We start from the raw sequence: 27,390 nt of genomic DNA on the forward strand, positions 1-27,390 counted from the left end.
TGATATGTGAAAAAAGCAAATTCCAGAATAAGATTTAACTTATTAACTGCCTATATTTAACTAATGTGAAATGACCATGCTAATTATTTATTTATGCACAGAACACAAAATGTAAGTGTGAACAGTGTAAATGGTATTAGCAACTCTGTGTGTCATTCCACTCGATGATCCTGAGCCCCGGAGGGCTACCTGGGCATTGTCAGTCTGTGTCTCCCAGCACTGTGAGCTTCTCGGGGCTCTGAGCGTGGTTTTGAGAATTAAGAAGAATGGGTACTCCTTATACCACATGGCCCCTGAACGCAAGCCAACTACTTAGTCTGGTCCTCAAGGGAGAAACAGCAGCGTGCTACAGCTGTGCTGACAGAATGTCAGTCTCCAACAGAGAACCTTCCAAAGGGTTGCTCTTCCTCATCCCTTCCCTTTTCTGAGCAGTTAGTCATAAAGCCATTGGGTGGCACAGAGAAGGTAGGGGCCTGCCATGAGCAAAAGAGGAGCAAGTGACTCAGAGAACCAAAGCCCACACAGAGTGAGGAGTGTGTCCACCGCCTGGAGCAGGGCACTTGGAACGCAGCATCAGAGCCCCAGTCAATGAGGAAAGTGACCACACGAAGGGACAGGCCAACACAGAGGTCCGAGCCTAAGTGGTCTGGGGACAATGTCTGCTGCAGGGAGCAGCCTGGAGCAGGTGTCAGAGCTGCACAAAGTCAGGAGGGTGCCTATATGGTGGGGGATGGTGAGGGTGTCAGGCCCCGAGCAAGGGAAAAGGCACCCACACACTTGCAGGGAGTAGAAACTGGAAGTAAGTTCCATATGAGAGGGTGGATCAAATAAGAAAACAGAATACGTATTAAGGGAGTTGCCAGAGTTTCCATTGTCAGAGAAGGGAGTTACAAATATAGGAAGAGAAGAAACTAGAATGAATGTTGTGGTTTGGGACTGGATTTGAAGGTATCAGTCTGAACTCATGATTTTCAACATATAGAGATATAGAAATATAGGTGTGTGTGTGTCTGTGTGTGTGTACACACACACATATTCCCTAGCTCTGTTCACTGCAACAGCTTGGGAGCAGCAACCCCTCAGTGGCAATGTGCACTCCCCATATTTTATGGACAGACCTTCAGGCTATTTATGTAATGTCATTTGGTAGTGAGCAATATATTCTTTTTAACAATTGGGCAACTAAGGTATACAATGTTAAATTATTTCCTGTAGTTCACTTGATATATCCAAAGACATCTAACTCTCTTCTGCCAGGAAAAGAAAAAAGTATTGTATTTCTAGCCCTTTTACCCTCTCCCAAGAAGAAATCTTAAAAGTCATTTTATTTTTTTAATTTACATCCAAGTTAGTTAGCATACAGTGCAACAATGATTTCAGGAGTAGATGCCTCAGTGCCCCTTACCCATTTAGCCCATCTCCGCTTTCACACCCCCTGTGATAACCCTCTGTTTGTTCTCCATATTTAAGAGTCTCTTATGTTTTGTACCCCTCCCTGTTTTTATATTATTTTTGTTTCCCTTCCCTTATGTTCATCTGTTTTGTCTCTTAAAGTCCTCATATGAGTGAAGTCATATGATTTTTGTCTTTCTCTGACTAATTTCACTTAGCATAATATCCTCCAGTTCCATCCACGTAGTTGCAAATGGCAGGATTCCACTCTTTTTGATTGCTGAGTAATACTCCATTGTATATATATACCACATCTTCTTTATCCATTCATCCATCGATGGACATTTGGGCTCTTTCCATACTTTGGCTGTTGTTCATAGTGCTGCTATAAACCTGGGGGTGCATGTGTCCCTTCGAAACAGCACACCTGTATCCCGTGGATAAATGCCTAGTAGTACAATTTCTGGATCATAGGGTAGTTCTATTTTTAATTTTTTGAGGAACCTCCACACTGTTTTCCAGAGTGGCTGCACCAGTTTGCATTCCCACCAACAGGGCAAAAGAGATCCTCTTCCTCTACATCCTCACCAACATCTGTTGTTGCCTGAGTTGTTCATGTTAGCAATTCTGACAGGTATAAGGTGGTATCTCATTGTGGTTTTGATGTGTATTTCCCTGATGATGAGTAATGTGAACATTTTTTCATGTGTCTGTCAGCCATCTGGATGTCTTCTTTGGAGAAGTGTCTATTCATGTCTTTTGCCCATTTCTTCACTGGATTATTTGTTTTTTGGCTGTTGAGTTTGACAAGTTCTTGATAGATTTTGGATACTAACCCTTTATCTGATATGTTGTTTGCAAATATCTTCTCCCATTCTGTCGGTTGCCTTTTAGTTTTGCTGATTGTTTCCTTTGCTGTGCAGAAGCTTCAGATGTTAGTTTCTAAACATCACTGTCCAATAGAAGGAACCAGGGTTTCTTGTAGAAATAGCTGGTTCCTGGGCTGGGACAGGGATATTATCTGATAAGCCCAGAACAGCTTGTGCCAGAAAGCAAGGAGATGTTAAAAGAATAATGAAGACGTATACAGGACACACAAGCCACCTGAAGAGGCATCCATTGGCCAAATATAAGACAACTGGGCATCAAAATATGATAATAGATTTTGAGCCATTCAATAAAACTGAAAATTATGAGGCCACAATAATATAAATGAATAAAACAAAGGTTTTATGAGGAACAGTTTAAGTACATAATTTCAAAGAACCTCCCTATAAAGTACTTATTAATTACAAAGAAAAATGAGTAACATTACGGTGGACAAGTGGTACAGACACACCTTCAAGTGACCCATGTGAAATTAGCAGCACTGGGACAAACTGACCCCGTGTGTCACCTGGGAGGACACAGCGACCCAGCACTGCTGCCGTATGTTCCTGCCACAGCTGCACCGCCTGACTCCAATCACACCACCAGACAAACCCAAACGAGGGAAGTTCTACACAATAATCGGCCTGTCATCTTCAAAAGTGTCAAGGACTAGCAGGAAGTTTTCCAGATAGGAGACTAAAGAGACATGACAACCAAATGCAACATGTCATTCTGAGCTGGATACTTTTACAATGAAGGACACGATTGGGACGGCTGGTGAACCACGAAGCTGACCTGTGTTCATTCTCTCTTGTGTGAAACACAGTCCACAAATTCCAGTGGTTTGAAACACAGTCACTGTCAGCACCATTCTGCATCAGGAGTTGAGGCTCAGCTGGGTTCTAGGCTCAGGGTGTCACCAGGCCAGGATCAAGGTGTTAGACAGATTGGATTCTCACCCAGACACTTTGGAAAGAAATCTGCTTCCAAGCTCATTCAAGTTGTTGGCAAAATCCAGCTCTTTGTGGCCGTAGGTCTGACATCCATTTCCTTGCTGGCTGTTAGCCAGGGCCAACACCTTTCTTCTCATGCCCCCCAAACCAGTCTTCAAAATGGCAACCACACTTTGATCCCTTATGCTTCTTAGAAAGAGAAAACTTGCTTTTAAAGGGGCTCATGTGATCAGACTGGACCCACCTGAATAACCTACCTTCAAGGAGGCTCCTATGTTAAGCCATGTAACATAACAGTCACGAGAGGGATATCTCATCACATTGCTGGGCTCCAGAAATTAGGACAGGGCATTGGGAAGGGGGAAGGCATTTTAGAAATTCTGCCTGCCACACAGCCTGAGGATGAACTGATATGTCAGTACCGATCTCCTGATTTTTGACGGCTGTGTTGTGGTTGTGAAGCAGAATATACTCGTTTGCAAGAAATCCACACAAAAATATTCAGGATGGAGAATCAGACCAGCAAATTTAAATTTACTCTCATATCACTTGGTATTAAAAAACAGTTCTCCTAAATTTTTTCTATGCATAAGTATGCAGATACATAAAAAGATAGCTATGGATTACATGTGTTTGTATATAATAAAAAGAAAAATATCTGGAAACATCTAGTAAGATAGATACAAAAGTTATCTGTGATTACCTGTGGGAAATGGAGTTATTTAAGAGGGAAGAGAGGTACACAACTTTTATTTGGGGGTTATTTTTTTAAAAAGAAAAAAAAGGGGCGTTTGGGTGGCTCAGTCAGTTAAGCAGCTGACTCTTGATCAGCACAGAGCCTATTTGGGATTCTCTCTCTCTCTCTCTCTCTCTCAAGATAAATACACATTTAAAAAATAAATTTAAAAAGTTAAAAAAAAAAGTCAAAACAGGTGAACGATCTTTGAAAAGGACAGCAGGAGACTGGCTGCTGGTTTTGTGGCAGAGTGAGCTAAGAACACGGGGAGGGACAGGCGGAGGCCAAGATTAAATGATGAGGCAACAAAACATGTTACCCCTGTTATAGTTCCATGCCTCTCGCAGAGCTACCGAGAAATCAAATTTAGAATAAAAATCTGTACTGAGGTGATGGGAACAAAGGTAATTCTCTGCTGGCTGTGAGGGCATGCCACACAGCAACAGCGCTTCCTAGATAAGGTCTCCAGCCCCTCTTCCCCATTTGCTCTCCGGTATCGAAAAGACCGGTGCTGCTCTCTCTTCAGTTAACGACTACACCTCTTTCACATCTTGTCTAATGTCTTCAAGCACCTTGAGAAGCTGTCTGCCCAATGGCACCCCAAGCCACAGATAATAAAGAAGGGGCACAGCAAGCACACTTTCCTGTGATGGGCTGAATTGTGTCTCCCCAAAACTGACATACTAAAATCCTAACCCCCTAGAACTTCAGAAAGTGCCCTTATTTGGAGACAGGGTTTTTACCAAGGTCATCAAATTAAATTGAGGTCAGCGGGGCAGGGCCCACTGCAACATGACTGGGGTCCTTCTAAGAAAAGATGAGGACCCGGACTCACAGAGGGAAGGCAGTGTGAAGACAGAGGATGGCCACCCTCAAGCCCTATTCTTGCAACTTTATCCGTGTTTGAAATATTTTCAAGTGAAGTCAAAAACTTCAATAAAAGTAAAGGCAGAATGAAACAGAGTCAAGCTCCTTGGACCCACAGCTGACCCCAGGCAGCAGAGGCCTAGAAGGCCCTGCAGCACCTATGTGAGGCCCGTGGCCCTCACTGAGGGCTGGGATTTAAATCCAGATTTTAAACTTTTTTTTTTTTAATGCCTATTATTTATTTTTGAGAGAGAGAGCACAAACAGGGGAGGGGCAGAGAGAAAGGGAGACACAGAATCGGAAGCAAGCTCCAGGCTCTGAGCTGTCAGCACAGAACCCTATGTGGGGCTCGAACTTACAGACCTTGAGATCATGACCTGAGCCGAAGTCGGACGCTTAACCGACTGAGCCACCCAAGCACCCTTAAATCCAGGTTTTAAATGGCTTTATTTTTTCTATGATTTTTTTCCCTCAAATATTTAATGTCCTTGCAATATTAAAGGGATTTGAGTTTAGAAAGACTCATGAATGCAGTTCATGGTCCGACAAGTGATTAAAGAAAGCCTCGTATTGATTCTGGTGATGCTCCTGACTGGGTTTACAGTTGGGCTGGAGGAAGGGCTCTCGTGGTTTGGGGGATGTGGCTCTCCTCTCTCAATCCAGCCACAAAGACCCGTCTCATTTAGTGGGGAGATTCCAGATCAGGCTTCTTATTGAAAACATCCTCACCTCCGATGGTCTGCTCCAATGGCATCTGTGATTCTCGTAAAACCCTGTTCCCTGAAAAAAGAGGAAAAGCAATTTCGGCAAATAGGGAAGGACAGGCCCTGCTCTCGCTGGAAGCCCACATTCACCTAGGCTGTCAGCTCCATAACCGTGCCTGCCTGTCTCCCGCAGAGGCGTGCCTCCTGCCTTCTACATCGTCTTCACTCAGGAACCTAGAGGTGTTTCCACCTAGGTCTTCACACTGGGAAAGGAATCAATTTCAAGTATTCACAGCTCCCTGACATCAAGACAATGTTACTGAGCAGGGATGCTGCCAGAACCCCTCAGGCCAATAAACACCATTAATTTTGAATTTCTTGGCCCTCTTTGTCCTCTGTCTTAGGAGCAACAGAGTAATTCCGCCCCCCCCCCCCCGCATTCTTGAATCCTTTCTGAATGAGGAATAGACAGGTAAATAGCATCTCCTCCTCCCTGTGACTCATCCTCAACTGATGCCACCTTAACTTCGCCTGTGTCAAGCCACACGTGGCCCCACTCACTTCAAAAGGGCCTCCAGCTCCCGCTTGACCCTGCCCACCACGGGCGGCCCCCGGTAGGTGAGGGCCGTGTACAGCTGCACGAGGGAGGCCCCCGCCCGGATCTTCTCCAGGGCATCCTGCCCACTGCTGACGCCGCCAACCCCAATGATGGGGACTCTGCCTGCAAGAAGCACACGTAACATCGTGAGGAAGGGCAGGCAACGTGAGACCCTTAGTTTGGCTTCCCCCGCTCCGGCCCCGGCTGAATGCAGCAGTTCAGGGAACAGTGATTCAGATCAAACCCAAGAGCCTGAGCCACACACAGATCTGAAGACACAGGCACCGAATTCTTGCCTTTGGTGAGTGCATACATCTCCCGGATGGTCTGAGTTGATAAATCTCGGAGGGGCTTCCCACTCAGCCCTCCTGTTTCAGAGCGCAGGGCACCCTGGAGGCCGGCGGGGCGGCTCACTGTGGTGTTTGTGATGATCAGTCCATCAATGCCCAACTGCAATGTGAGACAGAGAAAGAACCCTCCAGTGGTGGCACTGATGCAGTCGGAGTAGCTTCCCTGAGGGTCTGAGACAGCAGCCGGGCCAGGTGCCCACACTATAGCCCCGGGAAGCAAGAGCTATACCAGAGCTCACTATGTTTCTAGAAAAAGGGTCTGAACGAGCCTCAACATAATAGTAGCAGCCATCACATATCGACCACCTGTAATGTTCCACGAGGACAGGATTTAATCCTTAGAACCACTCACTTTAGTCTTGTCCAAGGCCCCTAGGTAGTACATGGTGGAACTAGGACTTGAACCCAGGACTGCCAGATTTGGTCCGTGTTTCCACCATTCTCCTATAACACAGGGGCCTGGGGTAGACTGGAGAGAGTGACAGAACAGTCTGACCAAGACTGACCAAGAATGCAAGCACAAGCCTTAGAGCTCTTGCTGGATGAATGTGAGGAAAGAGACAAGGGAATGGGTACAAGTAAATGACTCATCCAAACATTTGCTTCTCTAAATTTTTTTTTTTTTTAGTTTATTTATTTGTTTTGAGAGAGTGTGAGCAGGGGAGGAGGAGAGGGAGAGAGGGGGAGAGAGAGAGAGAGAGAGAGAGAGAGAATCCCAAACATGCTCCACACTGTCAGCTCAGAGCCCGATGTGGGGCTTGAACCCACAAACTGTGAGATCATGACCTGAGCTGAAATCGAGTTGGATGCTCAACCAACTGAGCTTTTCATTAGATGATGAGTTACATCATGACATATCAAACCAGCTCTCACTACCACAGAAAGGAAGCCACAGGCTAGCCCAGCTGGCCAAATGGCACCCACCCCCGCCCCTCCCAGGCAGTGAGAGGCGTCCCAGGGCCTAGCCCGACTCCTACCTCTCCCACCACACTGGCAATATCCTCCTTGTCCTGGGCTGTGAGGTCAGGTGCGATCTTCACCAGCACAGCCGGTTTGCGCGCTCCCTGCAGGGCGTCCCTCTCCTGCAGCACCTAGAACAACACACGGCCAGAGACGGGGACCCCGGAGGCCGTAGCCACAGATCAGCATGTTCTCACGCTGAAGCACCAGCGACTTCTCCTTCTCAGAAAATACAGCTCTCAGTTATGCCAAAGACCCATCCCACAGATCTGATTCTCCTGAACAAAGGGATCCCTAAGATTAAGTCCCTAATGTTGTCACTGATATTGGCTAATATATTAAGGCTTATTGAGACTTTTTTTTCTAAAAGAGATAAGAAGAAAATACTGTCACAAGTACTGTTTGATACAGACTCATCCAGGGGTGCCTCGCTGTTTCATGCAAATCTTGATCTCAGGGTCGTGAGTTCAAGCCCCACATTGGGCATGGAGCCTACTTAAAAACAAAGAAGAGTCATCCAATTTATTCAGTCAGTGTGCTCGATGCTAGGGACAGAGAGAGACAGTCCCTGCTCTCACAGGGTTTATGGTTTAACACAGGGACAGGTAACCAAGCCATTAATTACTGTTAAGCATAATCAGTGTTATGACGGGATTATAGGTATAGCAAGGGGTCCTATCTGGTCCAGGTGCTAAGGACAGCTCCTTGATAGTGACATTGAAGCTTTTTCCTGAAGAATCAACTGGAAAGAAGTGGGTAGGACAGGCTGGTGGAACGGAGCCTGGAGATGTAATTTCCTACCTTGGTCAGCAGGTGGCGCAGCTCAGCCTTTCCCTGAAGGCTCCGTAGCCCAGTGGTGTTCGGACTGGACACGTTCACTACCAGGTAGTCGGCCAAGGGGCCCAGGACTCGAACCCCCTCCACGTAGTCCGCAGCAGCGTCCACCGAGGTCTTATTCTTCCCCAGGTTTATTCCCAGTGGTAGCCCCCCTGTAAAGATGGCTTGTCAAGATTTTGTTCCTAAACACCATTCCCTGTGCAACATTTTGAAGATGTCCTTGACTAAACAGCCCACGAAGAGCCCCGTACACCTCCACCTCTTTGTGTGAACTTCCCGGACCAGCCGGCAAACACCATGGAAGCTGCACGGTGTTGCCGCCTGCTGACCAAGAAGAGGTCACCATCTTTGCGCAGCATGTTTGGGCAACTACTAGGATGTTTTACTGCACTGTGTTCTTTTCCTTTTTTAAAATTTAATGGAAACTGGAGAAATTAGGAGTGCAAATGCTAGCGATAAAAAGTAAGGGCTCATAAATGTAATGAGGACAGTCAGAAATCAACAGGCATGTTAAGGGACAGCTGTTTATTCTCAAGGGCTGTCTGCTGGACTTGAGTGACAGGGTGTGCAGTTGGGAAGAAAAGGCAAAATTAAAGAATATGTATACAAGACTGGAAAATGTTTTCCACTAACCATGCCTAAAATATAGAGGCATAAATCTTTTAGAACTTGGAATTTCAGTTTTCTGAGAAGGGGCTCCAGCTCATAACTAGAGTGAGCACAAGTCCCAGTGCTTCCAGAACAGCCCTCATTGCTCCTGTAGCCTGGGCATAATTATTAATGCCTGCACCCTTCACTCCCCAAAATGTCTCAGTTTGCATGGTAAGTATTATGCCACCCAATTTAAAAATCCATGGGATTACTGACTTGCATTTTGGACTGTTAGAAAAATACATTTTAGAAACATGCTGTGCCTGAAAGCCAGAGGTTGTCTGTACTTGGCTTCTAAGATACCACCTTATCTGCAAAGGTCACTGGTAGGTCAGTGGTGTCAGCTGCTTTTACCGTGCAATGGTTGGGAAAAGACCTGGAGCACCAAGTGAGCTCCCAAAAGGTGTGTCAGGTCACTGGGATCAAAGACCAACATCTAGTGTTGCTAACCACCTTCTCATTCCCTAAACTAGTCACCCTTTTAATCCCCAGCTTGAAAGTAAATGAGATTCCCTTGGGGGCGGCGGGGGTGGTGGGGTGGGTAGCATCCAATTAGACAAAAGCTACACAAGGCCTCCAAGCTTCCCAAGTCCAGCCTCCATCAAGCCAAGCCATTTGTAAGCTGATTCTTCTTTGCACAGATGAGCTGGCTTGAAAGGAAGCCTTACTTTCATGCAGCTAAGGGATCTTCCATCAGCAGTTAGCTGCCCAAAGGGCCAAGACTCTGAAGTTAGACAGAAATTTCTGAATTACTCTATCTTCAAAAGGCACCATAGCTTCTGTCAACTTATGCTAGCAATAAGCTGTCTTCAAGGCTTCTAGATGCTGGAAAACATGAACAAATCTGCTCGAAGATTCTGCTTCAATCAGTGTTAGTGCTGGAGTAGGGGTGAGGGAGGGGCAAGGAAGAAAAGGGGCTAAAGCTCACACTGGGGACAATAAAAAGAAGAAAGGGAAGCCAGAAGGCAGGAGAGTATCACAAGCTATGGAGGTCATATTATAAGCTTCAAAGTTCCCCAAATGGAAAGGTCTGTAGTATAGCAGGGTCTGCTCCTACCAAAGCTTGGGATTTCCAAACAAGGTAACTTCCTTCTCCTAAAATCAGAGATTGCCGACTGCCTCGGCCCTTTCAACCTTACTTCCTGAAGTGAATCCGATGTCCATAGGTTTTTCTTATCTCACTACCAGGACATTTAATGACACTTAAATTCCTGGAAAGAGTTCTAGAGGAAAATGGCCACAGCCCCACACAATCTCAGAAGACACCTGGGAAGGGGTGGTGAGGACAAAACAGCGCTATAGGCACTACATGGATCTGGAGGGAGAGCAGAGCCCCAGAGAACAGACATCGGCATCTCTGAAGGCGGCCTTACAACATGCATGGTGTTTTCTGAACAAGTCATGAAGGATATTTGCCCAAAAGTCAAGATTAATTCTCCCCGAGTAGGGCGGGGTATGAGTAATTTCACTTTTCTTCTTGATGCTTCTCTGTATTTACTAATGCTTCTATAATTAACATGTATTGTTCACATAACGTACAAAAGGACATCATAGGAAGACCGAGGAAGAGGGAGCTCAGGTTCTGCTCACATCTCAACTACCCACGTGACCACAGCGGGACTGCTTTGCTCACTTCCAAGCGGCCCCAGTTATGACACAACACAGGTTATATAACGAGGGAGAAACTAAGCAAGTCTTTGCTAAATTATGAAATTCAGTTACAATCTTGCTGACTGTGATAAAGGCAGGAAAATTCCTGAGTTCCATAGTGTTTTTTTTCCCTATTGCTCAGTCACATTCACTTCATTAAGAATTCCTGACCTTTCTCCCACAGGTTTCCTCACAACAAATGGAGAAAGGCCCATTAGCACAACCCCACTTTACCTTCTGTGAGCCTGGCCTGCTTCTCCTGTCTGGCCCGCAACCTGTGTTCCACCGCCGAGAGTCCGTGACTGTTAAATCCATATCTGTAACATATAAGCAGGTGGGGAGGGGACGAGGTTAGAGCCCTCGGCCATAAGCCAAACACTTTGGAGAGATGGTTTCATGGCCACTTCTACTATACTTTGGACTTTTAAAAACAGGAAAGAAAAAAAAAAATCAGAGTCAGTTCTTAGACTTTCAAGGTTTAAACACCCCTGGAATTCCTAGAAAACTTGCCAGAACACCATCAAACACAGAGGGAAAGATTTAAATTTGCAAACAAGTCGCTCAGGTACCTAGCACTGGAAATAGCCCAGACTCGCCAAGTAGCTGTCCCCCGACCTGTCTGAATCCAACCCACACTCCTCCTCACTTATGTACCCCTCCCCTGCAGCGGGGCCTCCCTGACAACCCATCTTTCCTCCTCCTGCCTGTGCTCCACAAGCTCCCTCCCAGAGAAGAAATAATAACAAATGCCTATGATTTAAGTCACGTTGTTACTTGCAGCCAAAAACACTGAACAGATAGAGGAGCACCTGTTTTTGTTTACTTCATGAATAAATTGCTCGATTCACTTGGCAGGCGCTTACTGGGCACCCACTCCAAGCCACCCACAGCAAGGAGGCCGAACACACAGGCTCTCCTCCCTCAACCACTTCTCGTTTATGGATTCTGCCCAGTACCGTTGTCCTGGTACCTGCAGTTACTTGTGGCAGCCGAATCATCAACAAGTATATTTTGCCTGGAAATTCTGAAGATACCGATCCCAGCCTGCAATGCAACAGAAAGCTCAATAACTTCATCTCTAATGCTGGAAAATTTCCCTGAAATAAGTACAATAAAGCAGGAAGTGCGGCCACCTAAAATTCCCACAGGTTCATCTTCCAGAAGGCCATCAATGGTCCCAAAGATGCCTATTAAACTCTCTCAAGGAGACTCTCAAAATTCTGTTACCAAAAAGCAGACACTTTTTCATTTTCTGGGTTTGCTATAGTGAATACTGCCTAGGGATTGCAAAGAGAAGGGCTTTACACAATCTAGAAGGATCTCTCTTATTAAAAGCAGCTATCCATATGGATTATTAAAATTTCCAGTTTACTAAAGGGCAGGGCTTCGCCATCCAGTTCAAGAACTTGTAGCCACATGTGCCCCTGAGCACTTGAAATGTGGCCAGTATACCCTGAGAGCACGTTAGGTCAAATGCACACTGGATTTAGAAGACTTGCCACCAAAGATGGTAAATAGTTAATTAATCATTTTTATTTTGATTATGTGTTAAAATGACATTCAGAACATGTTAAGTATTTATAATTAGATATAATTATAAATAATAATTAAATAGAATATATTATTGAAGTGAATTTCACCCATTTCTCTTTGCTATTTTATTGTGACTACCTGAATATTTTAAATTACATACCTGAATATTTTAAATTACACATCATATTTCTGCTGGACAGTGCTGGACAAGAGCACTGGAGTAACAATGTGAAAAAAGCACAAACCCTGAAGTCAAATGTATTAATCTCAACCCCAGATCTCCCACTTATGATCTCATGATTAGAGATAAGTCATGTAGCTCTCTGAGCCCCTGGGGTGTATATGTGTTAAACTAGAATAATAAAATCTGCTTTTATGCCTCCACACAGGAGATGCTCAACATGGTTCTCGAACATTCCCAATAGCAGAAAAATGTCCACACTGTATGACAGAAAAAACAGGCAGATCTCCCATTGCTGAGCGCCCTCCTGGGAAGAAAGTATCCCCTGTGACCTCTGGTCCATTCACACACCTGTTAATGACAGCTTGGTCCTCTGGGAGGCGGAAGACTCTGGGTCTGGGGTTTCCTTCCTGAGGTTTTGGAGTAACACTGCCGATCTCTACAAAACCAAAGCCCATCTTGTAAAGTCCATCCACAGCTTCCCCATGCTTATCAAATCCTGCAGCAATTCCAACTGGATTTCGGAATTTATGGCCCAGGACTCTCACTTCCTAGGGAGAAGGAAACAAAGCCAGGCTATCCTGGTGTTTCTCAAAGTGCAGGCCCCAGCACTTCTGTGTCAGAAGTGCCTGTGGAGCTTGTTAATCAGAAGGTGTTCCAAGAGCACCTACCAGCATGTCAGAGTCTTGAAATGTGGCACGAGGAAGGAGCCCCAGGGAGGTGAAATGAACAGCCAGCCTGTGGGCTGACTCCGGGTCCAGCAGCTTCTGCAGAGCTGGCATCAAGTGTTCAGCATAGAAATGTTCATCCCCCGTGGCCGTCAGGTAGGAAGTGAAGAGAAGTCCTCCGCCCCCCAGGATGACCACAGCATCCTGGGCCCGCTTCTGAGGGGGAAAAAAAGAAAAAGGCCCAATGGGGCCAGACAGCAGTAACTTCTCTGAGCCCTATACACCCAGGCACACAGGACATAATGGCATGTGATATGAAGCGATATCCCTAGCCTTCTGCAAACACTGGTCTCCTTCATTTCTAGTCTTGCTCACACATTGGTCTCTACTTTCAGAGGCTGTATCCACACTTCTGCTGACCCACACTTGTCTGGCCTTGAAGGACTCTGGGCCAGAGGCTTCAAAAGAGGCAGTACTGCCCCCAGGGGGACATGTGGTAGGCATTTTGGAGGAATGCTAATAGATTTAAGTGGGCAGGAATCTGTAAAGGTAGACACCTGCACTGTTTTAGGCTATCTGACAGATGAAGTGTCCCTGTCCTGCATGGCTTTTGGAGATACTACTGACATTCAGTATGTAAAAAAATCTATTCATATTATTTGAGCCTGTATTCCACCACATAAAAACACCAACTATGTCATGCACAGTTTTCATATGCATTGACTTTTCCAGGAATGCAGTTCCATCATAAATTGAGAGATGACTGCACTGTGTTGCACAGAACGTTACTAAGCCTTGTTCACCGTTTCAGAGATCTCAGGAATGGTATAATGCTTTGTTTGGGTTTTGACAAGAAAACATACCTGAGGCGCTGGAATTTCCAAATAGAGGCTTAAACACCTGAGTCTCTCACTAAGTGAGTCATGCCCAACATTTACATACTAAAATACATGTTATTTTATTATGAATTCCTTTAATGTCTCCTTTATATTCCAGTTAGGACATTATGCTAGTCTTTTAAAATTATACGTAGATAGATTACATTATACATAAATTCCACTTCAGGATAATAAAAGCAGTTGCAAAATATTTTTTTTAAGGAGCATCAGGTCTTATTGAGTCAAGAATCACTAATCTAGTTTTGGGCACCTGGGTGATTCAGTCAGTTGAGCATCCAACACTTGATTTGGGTTCAAGTCATGATCTTACTGTTCGTGGGATCGAGCCCCTGCTTGGGCTTCTCTCTCTCCGCCTCTCTGCCCCTCACCCACTCTCTTTCTCTCAAAAACAAAGAATCCTACTTGAAAAGTGGTTCATAGTTATCACTGCCAGATGATGAGTCATCAGTCAGTCATCTGCCCAACAGTAATCGAGCACTCAGAGGTGGGCGAAATAGTCTCCGCCCTCAAAGAGACGACAATCTTATGAAGAGACAGTCATTAATCAATGATCACGCAACTATGTAACTGCCAATAGCTATGAATTAACATACGGTAATAACACACCCCAACCCAATCTCAGAGGTAGAGGAAGGCTTCTTTGAAGAAGTGACTTAAAGCTGATGTCCAAAAGATAAATAGGAGTTAACTAGGACGCAGTGGGAGGGTATGAAAAAGTGTAAAGGCGCTCACAGTGGCACAGGGTAAGGAGATGCACCCAAGAAATGGGGGAAGGGGAAAGGTTTGTCTGGAACCAAGGAACAAGGCAAAGCACGGCTTAAAAAGAAGCTGGGGAGATAAACAGAGACGTTGGCCAAAATGAAGATTCGGGTTCTCCCTCAACAACTAGGTGGCATGATCAGATTTGCCTTTTTAAAGTCACTCCCAGTTGTCGATACAGAACAAGTATTTATTGTCTTGCTTCCAGTCTCCAGCGGATTGTAGGAACGCTCCTTAATGTCAACAAGTATCTGAACACACTTACATAAGCCCCCGCCCTAAAATTTCATCTAGAAGGGCTGGGGCCATGTTTTAGTGTAACTTCACTGCACGATGGATCCTGCACACAATGTTAGGCGGTCATGTGTTCACTAAATGCCCGTGTGCCAGGCTCAATAAACGTTTGGCCCACGTGCGCTGACACAGACCTGCATCTACCCAGACAGGAACGTGCTCTTATGCACACTGGCCAAGCACACGTGTAAATGCACACGCACGTGTGCCTCCAGAAACGCACAGACGTGCAAACTGGGCCCACGATCTCGGAACCGCACTTCGCCCCAGGTTAGCCCTCCAATCTGCTTTAGCCCCACTCCTCGCCCAACTCCTCCTCGCTGCCGCAGAGCCGACTTTCTGAACTCACTTTCAGCAGTCTCCACGCCATGCTCCTTCCGCCACTGGGCCCGCCTCTGGCTTATTTCCATTGGAAGAGATGGCGGTGAGCCCTCCAATCACCGCGGCTGCCACCTCACCAATCACCAGACAGGAGGGTGAGGCGGGCCTCCCAGCGGCTGAAAAGGCCTCGCTCCGCCCCGGAGGTGTGGCTAGACGCTGGTACCCGCGCGCGCGGTCACGGCAGCCACGCTCCTTCCGCCCGCCGGAGTCCAGGTGTGGGCGCAACGCTAAGCTGAGTTGCGATACACTCGGCTTGGGGCGGTGTGCGTAGCTGTTCTGCGGCCCTGCGACCTCGGCGACGGAATGCGCATAGGTAGAGCTTCAGTTCTAAGCAACACTGTCACCAATATCTTGATCATTTAAGTTGAACATGTGATATGCTTGCGCTCTAGGTAAAGCAGGTATTGAGACCATATATCAGGCACTGAAAAAAAGGTTGGAATGAATTACGGCCCTGTGGAGTTGACCTCAGAGAAGTTTCCATCAGCCTCAGGTTTCACTTAAAAATGCTTTAAACGTATGTATGTGCGTAAGTATGTATATTAATGAAAGTGTTGGGAAATCAACACTTTGTTACAAAGTCTTGTAACACCCAGAACGATTCCATTGCAGCGAAGACTTAGTGGACTCCTAGTCAGAAGCCTTCCAAATTAATTGGACACTCTTTTTCCTGCCATTTCAAGACTTTTCAGTTTTCTAGTTTCCCTTCCCACTGCTGTCTCCACAAGTGCCCACCATGCCCCACCCCCAGAATTATTTCTCTTTATAAATACTTTCCTCTTCTATGCATTTACTAAATCACATTGGCTTCTCCCGGTATGACCGTTTCTTCTATCTCAATATGGCCACGTGCTGGAAATAATTTCTTTCTCATCTGAACTTTTATAGATAGATATATGCTGTACCTGTCCAGTGACACTGTCTTTATTAACTACAATTGTTACATCTTTTTTCCCCTAACTAGACTGTACACGTTCTGAAAGTAGGGACCATACCATATTTATCTTTGATTACTGCACTGTTTTTCAGACTGAGGGAGGTGTATTCTTAGAGTATACTCTTAAGAGAATTGTTGATACTAGTATCTTTCCATAATGATTTTTAAAGGTAGTATAGGCATTTAGGCCATTTGGATAACCAACTGAACCCTGAAACCTACCATGCTATGTCAGTGCCCACAGTTATTTGTATTTGTTACCACATTTTGGTGCCAACAAAGAAAACTGGCTAAACTAAATGATAGATGTGCCACAGGTGCAAAACAAATGGCATGCTGTATGAACAAAGGTTTTTCAGCAAGCTAAATAAAGTGGTGAGAGAACTGATTTTTCCCTACAGCATGGAATAGCTTGTGTGCCAAATCAAAAGAACCTGTGTGGCCATAAGCCAGTACAGTTATTATGTCAGGTAACTGTTTAGTTCAGCACGTTTTCATTTCATTAGTTTTCAGTTCTGTTTGTATTAATTTGTATTCATTCGTTCATGGTTGTGTAAGAGCTTTAGCATATAGTTTATGCCTGGTTTTATGGCTGAATGTATTTAAAAAACAGAATACAATAACTTAGACACAGCCTGGGGGTCTGCCAGAATGGTTTCCTTTTAAAAAACCACACAATACTTTTCTCAATTTTTAGCAGCTCTGACTTAGATATTCATCTTCTCCTTTACAGCTTAGGCTTAGCAAATAATTAGGGAAAAGCTATCTGGTTGTGTAGACACAGGTGGTGGTGCCCTATAAAGACTCCTCGCTTTATTGATCTCTGCTGTTTGTTTTCAGCTTATAGGAACTCCACCTGGGTTCTTAAATTAAAAACACACAAAACATCTTTTATCTCCTTGACTAATTATTCCCTATTCCTAAAAGAATAATACTAACAAATATGACTAACCCACTAAGAACATTTTTAAAGGACCAGGCAGCTGCTGAGCCCCTGCACTGTTGTTGCTCATAGTTCACAGAGAAAATGTTCTTAAGAGGAAGAATCTGGCTTTGGTTATATGTCAGAACAGGTATCATTCTAGGAAGTGAGCTAAATAGCCCAGAGCAACATGGTAAAAATAATTGTTACCAGCTTAACAAGTTTCACTGTAGCTTTGAGGAAGCAGAAAACTGCTGTGTCCAGGGAGGACACCTTGCTTACACTTGGAACCGGGAAGGTTCGGGATCTTTTCTGGGACTTTCTAGAAGAAAGGAGTAAGTGGTGGATTGGACAAAATCTCATGCTGCTGGGAAAACATCAAGAAGAAAAACAACCCAGGTAAGGCTCTGAGACTTAGCATGTACGAAGGACACTTCCTTGGGGCACCTGGGTGGCTCAGTCAAGCATCTGACTTGGTTTCAGCTCAGGTCATGATCTCACAGTTCATGAGTTGGAGCCCCATATCAGGCTTGGTGCTGACAGTGTAGAGCCTGCTTGGGATCCTCTCTCTGCCCCTTCCCTGCTCATGCTTGCTCTCACTCACTCACTCACTCACTCAAAATATATCAATAAGGTTAAAAAAAAATGAAGGGAACTTCCTTACTTTGACTCTGGAATAGGAGTAAGAAAAAAATTTAAATCTTTCCACTTTTGTACACAGAAAATCTGTTGTTTTGCTTCATTACCACAGTTCTTCTGAAATATTTACACTTTTGAGCTTCAGCCTTTGAATTGTCTGTGTAGCAAAGATGATGAGATTTTTTTTTTTTTTTTAGTGTTTTATCAAAAGGTAACATACCTGATCTTTCACTACAAGTACTGTGCAAGTTTCTGAAGTGGGAAACCTTTTATGGCCACTTTTTTCCTGGTAAATACTTCTTCATCACTCTTGGCTCCAAGTTTCCTAACTCAGAAACCAGGAGAGAAATTATTTGCCTGTTATCTGTCTTACAGAGATATTTTCAAAACCATGCACCATAATACTGTGATCTTACAGAAAAATCCAAGGTGCAATTATATCATCGTCGTCTTCATTGAAGTCTAGGTAAATTAATACTAAGCCTGGTGATAACACATAATATATGAAAAATCTATGCTTTGTGGAGGTGAGGTGGAGAACAAAGGCAAAAGAAATATAGAAAATATTAAACTTCTTTATAAAACTTGCAGCCCAGTGACAAGTACTGCACTTGAGACAGGCTGAGTGACCTTCCTCCAGGAGGAACTGCTTCAGTGTCCTCCTTAACTGCTTCAATGTTAGTACTTTGCTAGAGGCAAAAGGCAAACTTAGCTCAACCTCCAGGATCCTGTAAGTCTTTAACATATAAAAATCCCTTTGGAAACTTCCTTTATCTCTACCCCCAACCCAAGATACATGTTAACAATCATCTTGCAAGCATATGGCCCACTGATACACATCTGAAGGGTCTCATGACTAAGGTCTTGATTGCTTGGAGACTTATTCTATCCCTAACCCCCTTCCGGTAGGTAGGTAGGGAGGTAGATAAAGTCAGTCACTCCTCATTATATCATGTATAATATATTACATATTATCGGTATGTAGTGAGTCACTCCTCACAATACCCCAGCAGCTCTTTCTGCCTGTGGGTCCTGTCCCCATGCTTTAATAAAATCACCTTTTTGGCACCAAAGTTGTCTCAAGAATTATTTCTTGACTGTTGGCTCCCAGACCCCAACAATACATAGTATCAGGGAGAAATCCTAAAGTTTCACCTATTGGAAGCTAGTAAAATTTGGTTTTCATATTTAATTTTTAAAAAGGTTGACTTTGGAGTATGAGGATCTGTGTCTGGTCCTCCTTCAACAGATGTCGCGGCCAGCAGAGTCACAAAGCCCACCAGATGCACTTACATGTCCAGGAACTCCAACTGGATCTCATCAACAGTGCACTTGGGCTCACTGGGGCATTCTTTCAGTTGCCAGGCTGGTAAGTGATGAAGCCACATGCGGCCAAAGGCATAATTTCTGGAAACCTACAGTATGTTGGTTAAGGAGTCTGTTCCATGAAAGGTATATGCAAAGTGACATCTGAGGACTGAAAGAAAAACTAAAGAAAAAGGCTGACAAGTCCAGCTTGACAAGAAATGGTTTATTAAGGGGGAACCAGCCAAGAGGAGAATGTTTAAGAATAGGTGTGTTTTCAGGGCACCTGAGTGGCTTAGTCAGTTAAGCGTCCAACTCTTGATTTCAGCTCAGGTGGTGATCTCACAGTTCATGAGTTCAAGCCCAATGTCAGGCCACACACTACTTGGGATTCTCTCTCTCTCCCTCTCTGTCCCTCCCTCACTTGTGCTCTCTTTCTTTCGTTCTCTCTCAAAAATAAGTACATATTAAAAAAATAAAAAGGATGGGTGTGTGTCCTAGTCCTGTCTCAGGGGCAGATAAAGGACATTATGCCCTGAGGTTTACTTAAGGGTGTGGTTAAACAAAAAGAAGGTTGGAGTGCTCTAGAAGGTTTCATGTCACAGAGTCTGTGAGTGATAGTCCATAGGATGGATATAGGGATTTTGATGATACTGATTAGATATTGATTTTCATGATACTGATTACAGTAAGTAACTGTTCATCTGGAATGACTTTCACATGCAGCCTACTCTGGTAGGTAGAGTTGTGCCTGATGTTGCCTTCATTTCTTGACTTGGGTGAAGTGTGGGAGAAAGTGTATGAGTAAACTCCCTTTTCCTCAGGTACCCTGAATCCATTCAGTGCTTGGGCTTCGGAAGGAAGACGAGAAAAGCTAAAGGAGGAAAATAGAGTATGGTGTAGGAAGATGTGAGGGTGAAGGGTGAGGAGGCTGTTGTCTATAGGTTTTTCTCAGGAGTAGGCCATGAAAATTGTGTGAATGTGAGTGTGTGGTTTTTCTTTGAATCAGCATTTTTCACGGTGTTACATACAGCATTCAGTCTTAAGTCTGTGAATTCTTGGAGACCTTACTGTGCCTCCGAATCTGAGTAAAAATTTTATTCCACTTTAAAAAATGCAAATACATTCTTATTAAAATATGAAGCATCTTTGGGTGCTTCATAAAACAGAATATATTGCAGTGTTTATCTATTACGAGAAAAATAAAAGATCACCGTCTTCAAATACTGGGTATTGAAAGGACCCAGTATTTCAAGTTGATAAATTTTTGGTTTCCAGCCTCTCATTCTCCACCCTTTCAAGCTCCCTGTGATATGCTTGTCCGATTTTGCTGTGATAGCATTCTGTTTTTGGCAAGGGCAAGGTTGTGAGGCGGGTCTCTGCGTACATCAAGTGGCCCTGTGTTTCACTGTCACAGATGGGAGTGATTGTGAACTGTTCTCCATCTTCACAGCAGGCTGTTTGGCCCAGCCCATCTCCACGATAGGAAAAGCAACCCTTAACATAGCCTAAATGATGACAATTTTTCCGTCCTTTTTTCACTCTCCAAGATTTGAGTTTTTAGACATTTTCACTTACTCTTCATTTCGGAATGAAATGCATTTCCTGATATTTATCACTCGTGTACTTGCCAGATATTACTGTTGTGAAATAGAGAATGTTTGTACAGAGGATAATCTGGGGCAAAAAGAATTCTAGGGGTGGGGCGCCTGAATGGCTCAGTCAGTTAAGCATCAGTCTTGAGTTCAAGCCCCATGTTGGGTGCCACGCTGGGCATGAAGCCTACTTAAATTAAAAAAAAAAAAAAAAAATTCTAGGGGCAACCTGGCTGAGTTGGTGGAGCATGAGACTCTGGATTTGGGGTTGTGAGTTCAAGCCCCATGTTGGGTGTAGAAATTACTTAAAGATAAAATGTTGAAAGAAAAATAACCAAAAAAAAAATTTTTTTTTAAAGAATTATATTCAATTATCTAAGCCAGCACTGCACATTCGGAGCCTGCTTTCCCATAATCATATTAAATAAGTCTCTGCAGTTAGGAGCTCAGGCTCTCATGTCAGACCTCTGAGTTCATGTCATGATTCTGGAACTTTCCTGTTGTGGCACCTGGCAAGTCCTTCAAAGGATTGTTATGAGGACCAGTAAAATTATACAAGTAAAGTATTAGAATAGTGCCTGGCAGAATATTATAGTTCTTACTGCTAATATTGTGAAACTTCTGTTTTTTAGGCAAAGTGTGTTTTCTGCTTCTAGATGGCATCACATTCATGTCAAAGGTCATTGGAGATCCAATATTGCTAATTACTTTTATATATATATATATATATATGTACACACACACACACATATATATATATTTTAATGTTTATTTATTTTTGAGAGAGAGAGAGAGACAGACAGACTGTGAGTGGGGGAAGGGCAGAGAGAGGGAGACACAGAATCTGAAGCAGGCTCCAGGCTCTGAGCTGTCAGCGCAGAGCCTGGTGCAGGGCTCGAACTCACAGACAGCGAAATCATGACCTGAGCTGAAGTCGGATATTTAAACAACTGAGCCACCCAGGCGCCCCAACCTTTATATTTTTTTTAAGTTTACTTATTTACTTTGAGAGAGAGCACGAATGGGGGAGGGACAGAGAGAAAGCGAGAGAGAGATGCAAAGCAGGCTCCCAGAGAATGCAGAGGCCAACGCAGGGCTTAAACTCAGAAAATGGCAAGATCATGATCTGAACCAAAATCAAGAGCAGGGGGTACTTAACCTACTGAGCCACCCAGGTGCCCCTGCTAATTACCTTTAAAACTAAAGTATTGACACATGTAATTGCTTAGAAGTATTCAGAAGTCACTACTGTTGCATTAGTGTTTATACAGTTTATTGTGAACTTAAGGAGTGCCTCTTCCAAAATAATATGTTGGTGGGAAAAGTATTTATAAATTTGTTCCTTAACATTCAAAAAATAGAGAAATGCAAATTAAAACTGAGATACCATTTCCCACCTATCAGTTGGGCATGAATCCACAAACTTAACAACATACTCTGTTGGCAAGACTCTAGGAAAGTAGGTACTTTCGTACATTGCTAATGGAAATGCAATAAGATGGTTTCTAGGGAGAGGTATTTGGCAATCTCTAGCAAAATAGCATTGACATCTACCCCTTTACTGAGCCTTCCACCTGCTGGGAATCTATCCCAAAGTTACACTGGCAAAACTATAAAAAGGTACACACACAAGGCTATTCATTGTGGCTCTCTTTGTAATAGCAAAAAAATAGAAATAATCCATATACCCATCTAGGGGGGGTCCTGGTTGTAAAAAGAAATGAGGCATATCTCTATGTACTGCAGTGGGGTTACTTCTGGTTTTTTTGTTGTTTCGTTTTTGTTTTTGTGGCAAAAACCCTGCAGAAAATGTGTAATGTATTGCTAACTTTAAGAAAGAGGGTAACATGAATATATATGTGTATATACCAACACACACATCTGTATAAACATAATGGAAAAGCAAACAAAAACTAATGAAAATGATTACTTATAAGGTAGAGACTACTTAAAAATTTAAAGAAAAAAAATTTTCAAAGGACCTGACATACATAAACATAAGGCAACTCCATATAAGGCAAATCTCCTTCTTCAATGAGAAGATTTAAAGACAATTATTTTGGGGTAAACTTGACTATATCATATCTAAGGATATAGGTGAAACAGTCAAATGTCTCATTTATTAACTTAGTAACTTGTTCTACAAAGGCATATTTATTTTATAAAACTATTTCTGCACCTAACCTAGGGCTTGAACTCATGACCCTAAGATCCAGAGTCATGTGCTCTTCCAGCTGAGCCAGCCAGGCGCCCCTCTACAAAGGGATATTTAAAATCAGATGTTATATAAAGTAGTATATTAATTTAGGAGCACTGCTCTCTCAAAACTCGCATTTTATGACATAGCTTTATTGAAACTTTTCAAATGCGTCTTCAGCCTCAATGCTTTAATTACCATCAGGGTGATTTCGGTAAGGATTTAAGTTTCCAAAGTACACCATCTTTACTTTCATCTAATGCCATCACAAAACACTTCTTCCCCAACTCACAAGTACCCATTTACAAAAGCAATTGGGGGTCACTGGGTGGCTCAGTTGGTTAAGCATCTGACTTTGGCTCAGGTCATAGTCTCACAGTTTGTGAGTTCGAGCCCTGTGTTGTGCTCTGCACTGACAGTGTGGGGCCTGCTTGGTATTCTCTCTCCCTCCCCTGTTCACACTCTCTGTCTCTCTCAAAATAAATAAAAATTTAAAAAACTAAAAAAACAAAAAAAACCCATACCAAACACCGAAAAACAAAATCATTTGGAAAAGCTGATTTTTACATTTGTTCTTTAGATAAATATTCATGTCTCTACAATGACAATTTCTAAATTGCTCTTTTAAGGGATACTTAGAGGGCTTGTTGACAAAGACATCTAAAACTTGAAGTTGGGGGTCATACCCCTAAGACTAAACACTAGATGCACTTTGAGTTGTCTCTTTTCCAGCCTTTTGGTCAGGTGTTCTCTATATAATCATTCCAGACTGGTATTGACTGAGGTCATTTCAGGCTAATGCATCTTTCCCAAATAGTATTTATTTTCAAAATTAAAAAATATGAGAAAGAACACTTCCTTCGTTTGAAAGACTCTGCAAAGACTTTACTTTTTTATTTTTAAATTTTTTTTTATATTTATTATTTTGAAAGAGAGCGAGATAGAGCACGAGCAGGGGAGGGCCAGAGAGGGAGACCCAGAATTCAAGGCAGGCTCCAGGCTGTGAGCTGTAAGCTCACAGGAACCGCAAGATCATGACCTGAGCTGAAGTCAGAGGCTTAACCAACTGAGCCACCCAGGTGCCCCTGCAAGGACTTTAAGAAGACTCTTTTTAGATGGAAAAATGTGGGAGAATACATTGTCCTTTATTTGGGCACATGTGAAAACGAAGATGGCCAAAGGCCTATCAAGAAAATAAGTATATATAAAATTAGGGCAAAGATTGCAATAATAAGAGCAGACAATTTTCTCTTTTTCCCTTTGCCCCTCTCCCCTGCTCATGTTCTAATTAAAAAAATAAAAAATAAAAGAAGGGGGGGCACCTGGGTGGCATAGTTGGTTGAACATCTGACTCTTGATTTTGGCTCAGGTCATGGTCCCAGGATCGTGGGGGTCGAGCCCCACACTGGGCTCTGTGCTGAGTATGGAGCCTGCTTAGGATTCTCTCTCCCTCTGCCCCCTTCTCCACTCGTGCTCTAATAATAATTTTAAAAAGACATTTAAAAAAAGATGAGACAAAACACAAAGCAACAAATATTAATTGGGTACATGTTATGATGACATATTTCAGTATTAATTAATCTTGTATATCCTTTCAGGCACGAATTGATTTCACTACACATTACCTGAAGTCATTTTTTTTCTTGGTATTGTGACTTTTCCTCTTGTCTTCTTGGGTCTCCAGCATAAATGAGAACTATTTCCATTTCTTTCATCTTGGGCTGAAAAGGCATCTATTTGGAAGCCAATGGAAAAGGTAATTTATAGTATATAGCTCTAGCTTTAAGTCTATAAAATAGTTGTTACTAGCACATATATGATAATCAAGACAACACAAAGATTTTGTTTTTTAAGAACAATAACATAGGAATTCTCAAGGGGATCTTGTGCTCTGGAATAGTCACATCACCTTATACTATCCAATGTCCCAAAATGAGGTCCACCAAGTGGGTCAACACTAAGAAGATAGAATTAAGTTCACTTTATGAAATTACATTCTAGGGGCTCCTGGGTGGCTCAGTCAGTTAAGCGGCTTACTCTTGATTTCAGCTCATGTCATGATCTCCCAATTTGTGAATTCAAGCCCTGCATTGGGCTACACACTGACAGTGTAGAGCCTGCTTGGGATTCTCTCTCTTTCGCTCTCTCTGACCTCCCCGCCTTCAAAATAAATAAACTGGAAGAAAAAAGAATTACATTGTAAGCACAATATTCTCCTTGTGTTTTATAATTCCTATTGATAGAGAGATAGGAACTCAGTAGGTGAGCAATAATATTCTTGAATGTGCCTCATCGTGTACACTTCCTGTTTCTCACACACGCTGCCCAACATGGCTTGGCAAAACCACACAACCTCACTGACTATATGTCAACTGAAATTCGGATCATGAGCCTGGCAATCACACTGTATCCCAGGGGTTATTTGTGCTTCTACTCTGAGAGGACTACTTCTCACTTCCTCCTCTACCTCCAATGACTAGGAAGTCCCTGATCCTCATTCTCAGGTCAGGTCATCACCTTGATTTCTGTTTCGAAAATAAAATAGAAGCAATTAAGAATCCTCTCCACAGACGCCTGCCACCAAATGTGTCCACTGAGCAGCAAGCATCTGCACCCACAGATGCTTGTCTTCTGTCCTGTTCCTGCAAGTTCCCCGTACTCCTACCCACAGTGAATCCCTCTAGCTGCACGCTGGCTCAGATCAAGGACACTGTGCTGGCTGCTGTTTTTTCTGTCTTAAGACAAAGCACCAATTCACACTGCCTCATGAATTACTGCCCCACTTCTTTCCTGATCTTGAGCAAAATTCCCCTAAAAATTGTCTAAACTTGCTATATCCAGTTCCTCTCTTGCTCTTTTTCCTTATTTTTAGGAAACAATTTTTTTTTCTAATTATGGAAAACACTAATAGAGTTTCAATGTCAAAATTATGAAACCAGGAAAAAACTAAATTCCATCTCTGTCCTTTCTACTCTATTCCTTCCCTCACCCAACATGGGCTCAAACTCACAACCCTGAGATCAAGAGTCACATGCTCTACCGACTGAGCCAGCCAGATGCCTCTCAGGGTCCTTTGAAATTTTTGTGTCACTTTTTTTTTTTTTTTACATGTGTTCCTATTAAATTTCATGTAAATGAGTCTAATTATTTGACTCTGAAAATATTTTTATAGTACAGTTTATCACATTTAAGTTTATTTTAATAATCTGTCATTTCTTATGTGCTTTCTGGTTCTAATGCTTCCTTGCTATTTTCTTCTGTCTTTGTTGGACTTTTGTTCTTCAGGACTCTCATTTTAATTGTTTACCTTCAAGGAGTTGTTCTTTTTGAAAACACATTCCTTCACCTGTGTTTGCCTAATTGCTGGGCTCAGGAATGAAAGTCTCTTTAGAAGCCCCCTCATGTGGTTAAAGGAATATAGCACATGTTAGTTTTTCTTCCCCACTCTCTATTCCTAGATTTTGTTAGTATAGTCTGTAGGTTTTATTCAGGTTATTGTTACATTGGGTTTTTAAAATCTATATTATATGATTTAAGAATATCTTTTTGGGGCTCCTGGATGGCTCAGTCGGCTAAGCATTCGACTTTAGCTCAGGTCATGATCTCACAGTTGGTGGATTCCAGCCCCATGTCTGCCCCTGCGCAGACAGCTCAGAGCCTGGAGCCTGCTTCAGTTTCTGTGCCTCCCTGTCTCTGCCCCTCCCTGATTCACACCCTGTGTGTCTCTCTCTCAAAGGAAAAAAAAAAAAAAAAAAAAAAAAAAAAAAAATATATATATATATATATATATATGTATATGTATATATATATATATATGTATTAAAAAAAATTTTTAAAGAATATTTTTTTAAGTAGTCTCTACACCCAATGTAGGGCTGCAACTTACAACCACAAGATCAAGAGTCACATGTTCTAGCGACTGAGCCAGACAGACACCCCAAGAATACCTTTAAAAAAAATTTTTTTTTAATGTTTATTTACTTTTGAGAGAGAGAGAGAGAGACAGAGCGTGAGTGAGGGAGGGGCACAGAGAGAGGGAGACACAGAACCTGAAGCAGGCTCCAGGCTTAGAGCTGTCAGCACAGAGTCTGACTCGGGCCTTGAACCCACGAACCACAAGATCACGACCTGAGCCAAAGTAAAACACTTAACCAACTAAGCCACCCAGGTGCCCCACCCCAAGAATACTTTTTAAAAACTTTTAGCAAAGCAAGGTTTCTAACAATTTAGAACTTATATCAATTTTAACTGGAGATGTTTATGTCCAATCATTTTATACCATAACTTTATCCATCTTGAAATCTTAATTTTGTATCATCTCTATTCTAGTTGTTTTCACAAGATCCACTGGTGGAAATATTTTGGGAACTCATGAATAGTCAAAAAGTCTTTTCTTGTCCCTTCCCAATAAGCCATATTTTAGCAGGGTTTACAAGTTAAAACAGGGTCAGGTGCTCTAACAGAAGTCAAAATGGTAGCTTGAACAAAGTGGAAGTTGATTTCTCTCTTCAC

At 43.1% G+C, this 27,390-nt stretch overlaps 2 protein-coding genes across 2 annotated transcripts in view; one reads left to right on the forward strand and one right to left on the reverse strand.

The window, feature by feature from the left end:
• Window positions 1-5,240: 5,240 nt before the first annotated feature.
• Window positions 5,241-15,284, reverse strand: DHODH (dihydroorotate dehydrogenase (quinone)). The gene is made up of 9 exons (XM_007074932.2): window positions 15,252-15,284; window positions 12,954-13,166; window positions 12,634-12,833; window positions 10,803-10,885; window positions 8,232-8,419; window positions 7,448-7,561; window positions 6,417-6,570; window positions 6,084-6,243; window positions 5,241-5,598 (listed from the first exon to the last, which is right to left on the reverse strand). The coding sequence occupies exons 1-9, from the start codon at window positions 15,270-15,272 to the stop codon at window positions 5,544-5,546; spliced, it is 1,188 nt and encodes a 395-aa protein (XP_007074994.2). The 5' UTR covers window positions 15,273-15,284; the 3' UTR covers window positions 5,241-5,543.
• Window positions 15,285-17,247: 1,963 nt separating this feature from the next.
• PKD1L3 (polycystin 1 like 3, transient receptor potential channel interacting) overlaps window positions 17,248-27,390 on the forward strand; it is a 76,035-nt gene continuing 65,892 nt past the window's right edge. The window contains 4 exon segments of the mRNA XM_042968083.1: window positions 17,248-17,439; window positions 17,441-17,546; window positions 19,031-19,150; window positions 19,911-19,995. Of these exon segments, the coding sequence (XP_042824017.1) occupies window positions 17,248-17,439; window positions 17,441-17,546; window positions 19,031-19,150; window positions 19,911-19,995 (503 nt within the window).

The sequence above is a fragment of the Panthera tigris genome, chromosome E2, assembly GCF_018350195.1.
Source record: "Panthera tigris isolate Pti1 chromosome E2, P.tigris_Pti1_mat1.1, whole genome shotgun sequence".
NCBI classification, from domain to species: Eukaryota; Metazoa; Chordata; class Mammalia; order Carnivora; family Felidae; genus Panthera; species Panthera tigris.

What these genes read in the sequence shown, in the direction of transcription:
- DHODH (XM_007074932.2), bottom strand. Translation starts at nt 15,272, where the DNA reads ATGGCGTGGAGACTGCTGAAA. An exon ending in TGGCGTGGAGACTGCTGAAA is followed by an intron (nt 13,167 to 15,251) that starts GTGAGTTCAGAA and finishes TTTCCCCCTCAG; the next exon opens with AAGCGGGCCCAGGATGCTGT. An exon ending in TTCAAGACTCTGACATGCTG is followed by an intron (nt 12,834 to 12,953) that starts GTAGGTGCTCTT and finishes CCTTCTCCCTAG; the next exon opens with GAAGTGAGAGTCCTGGGCCA.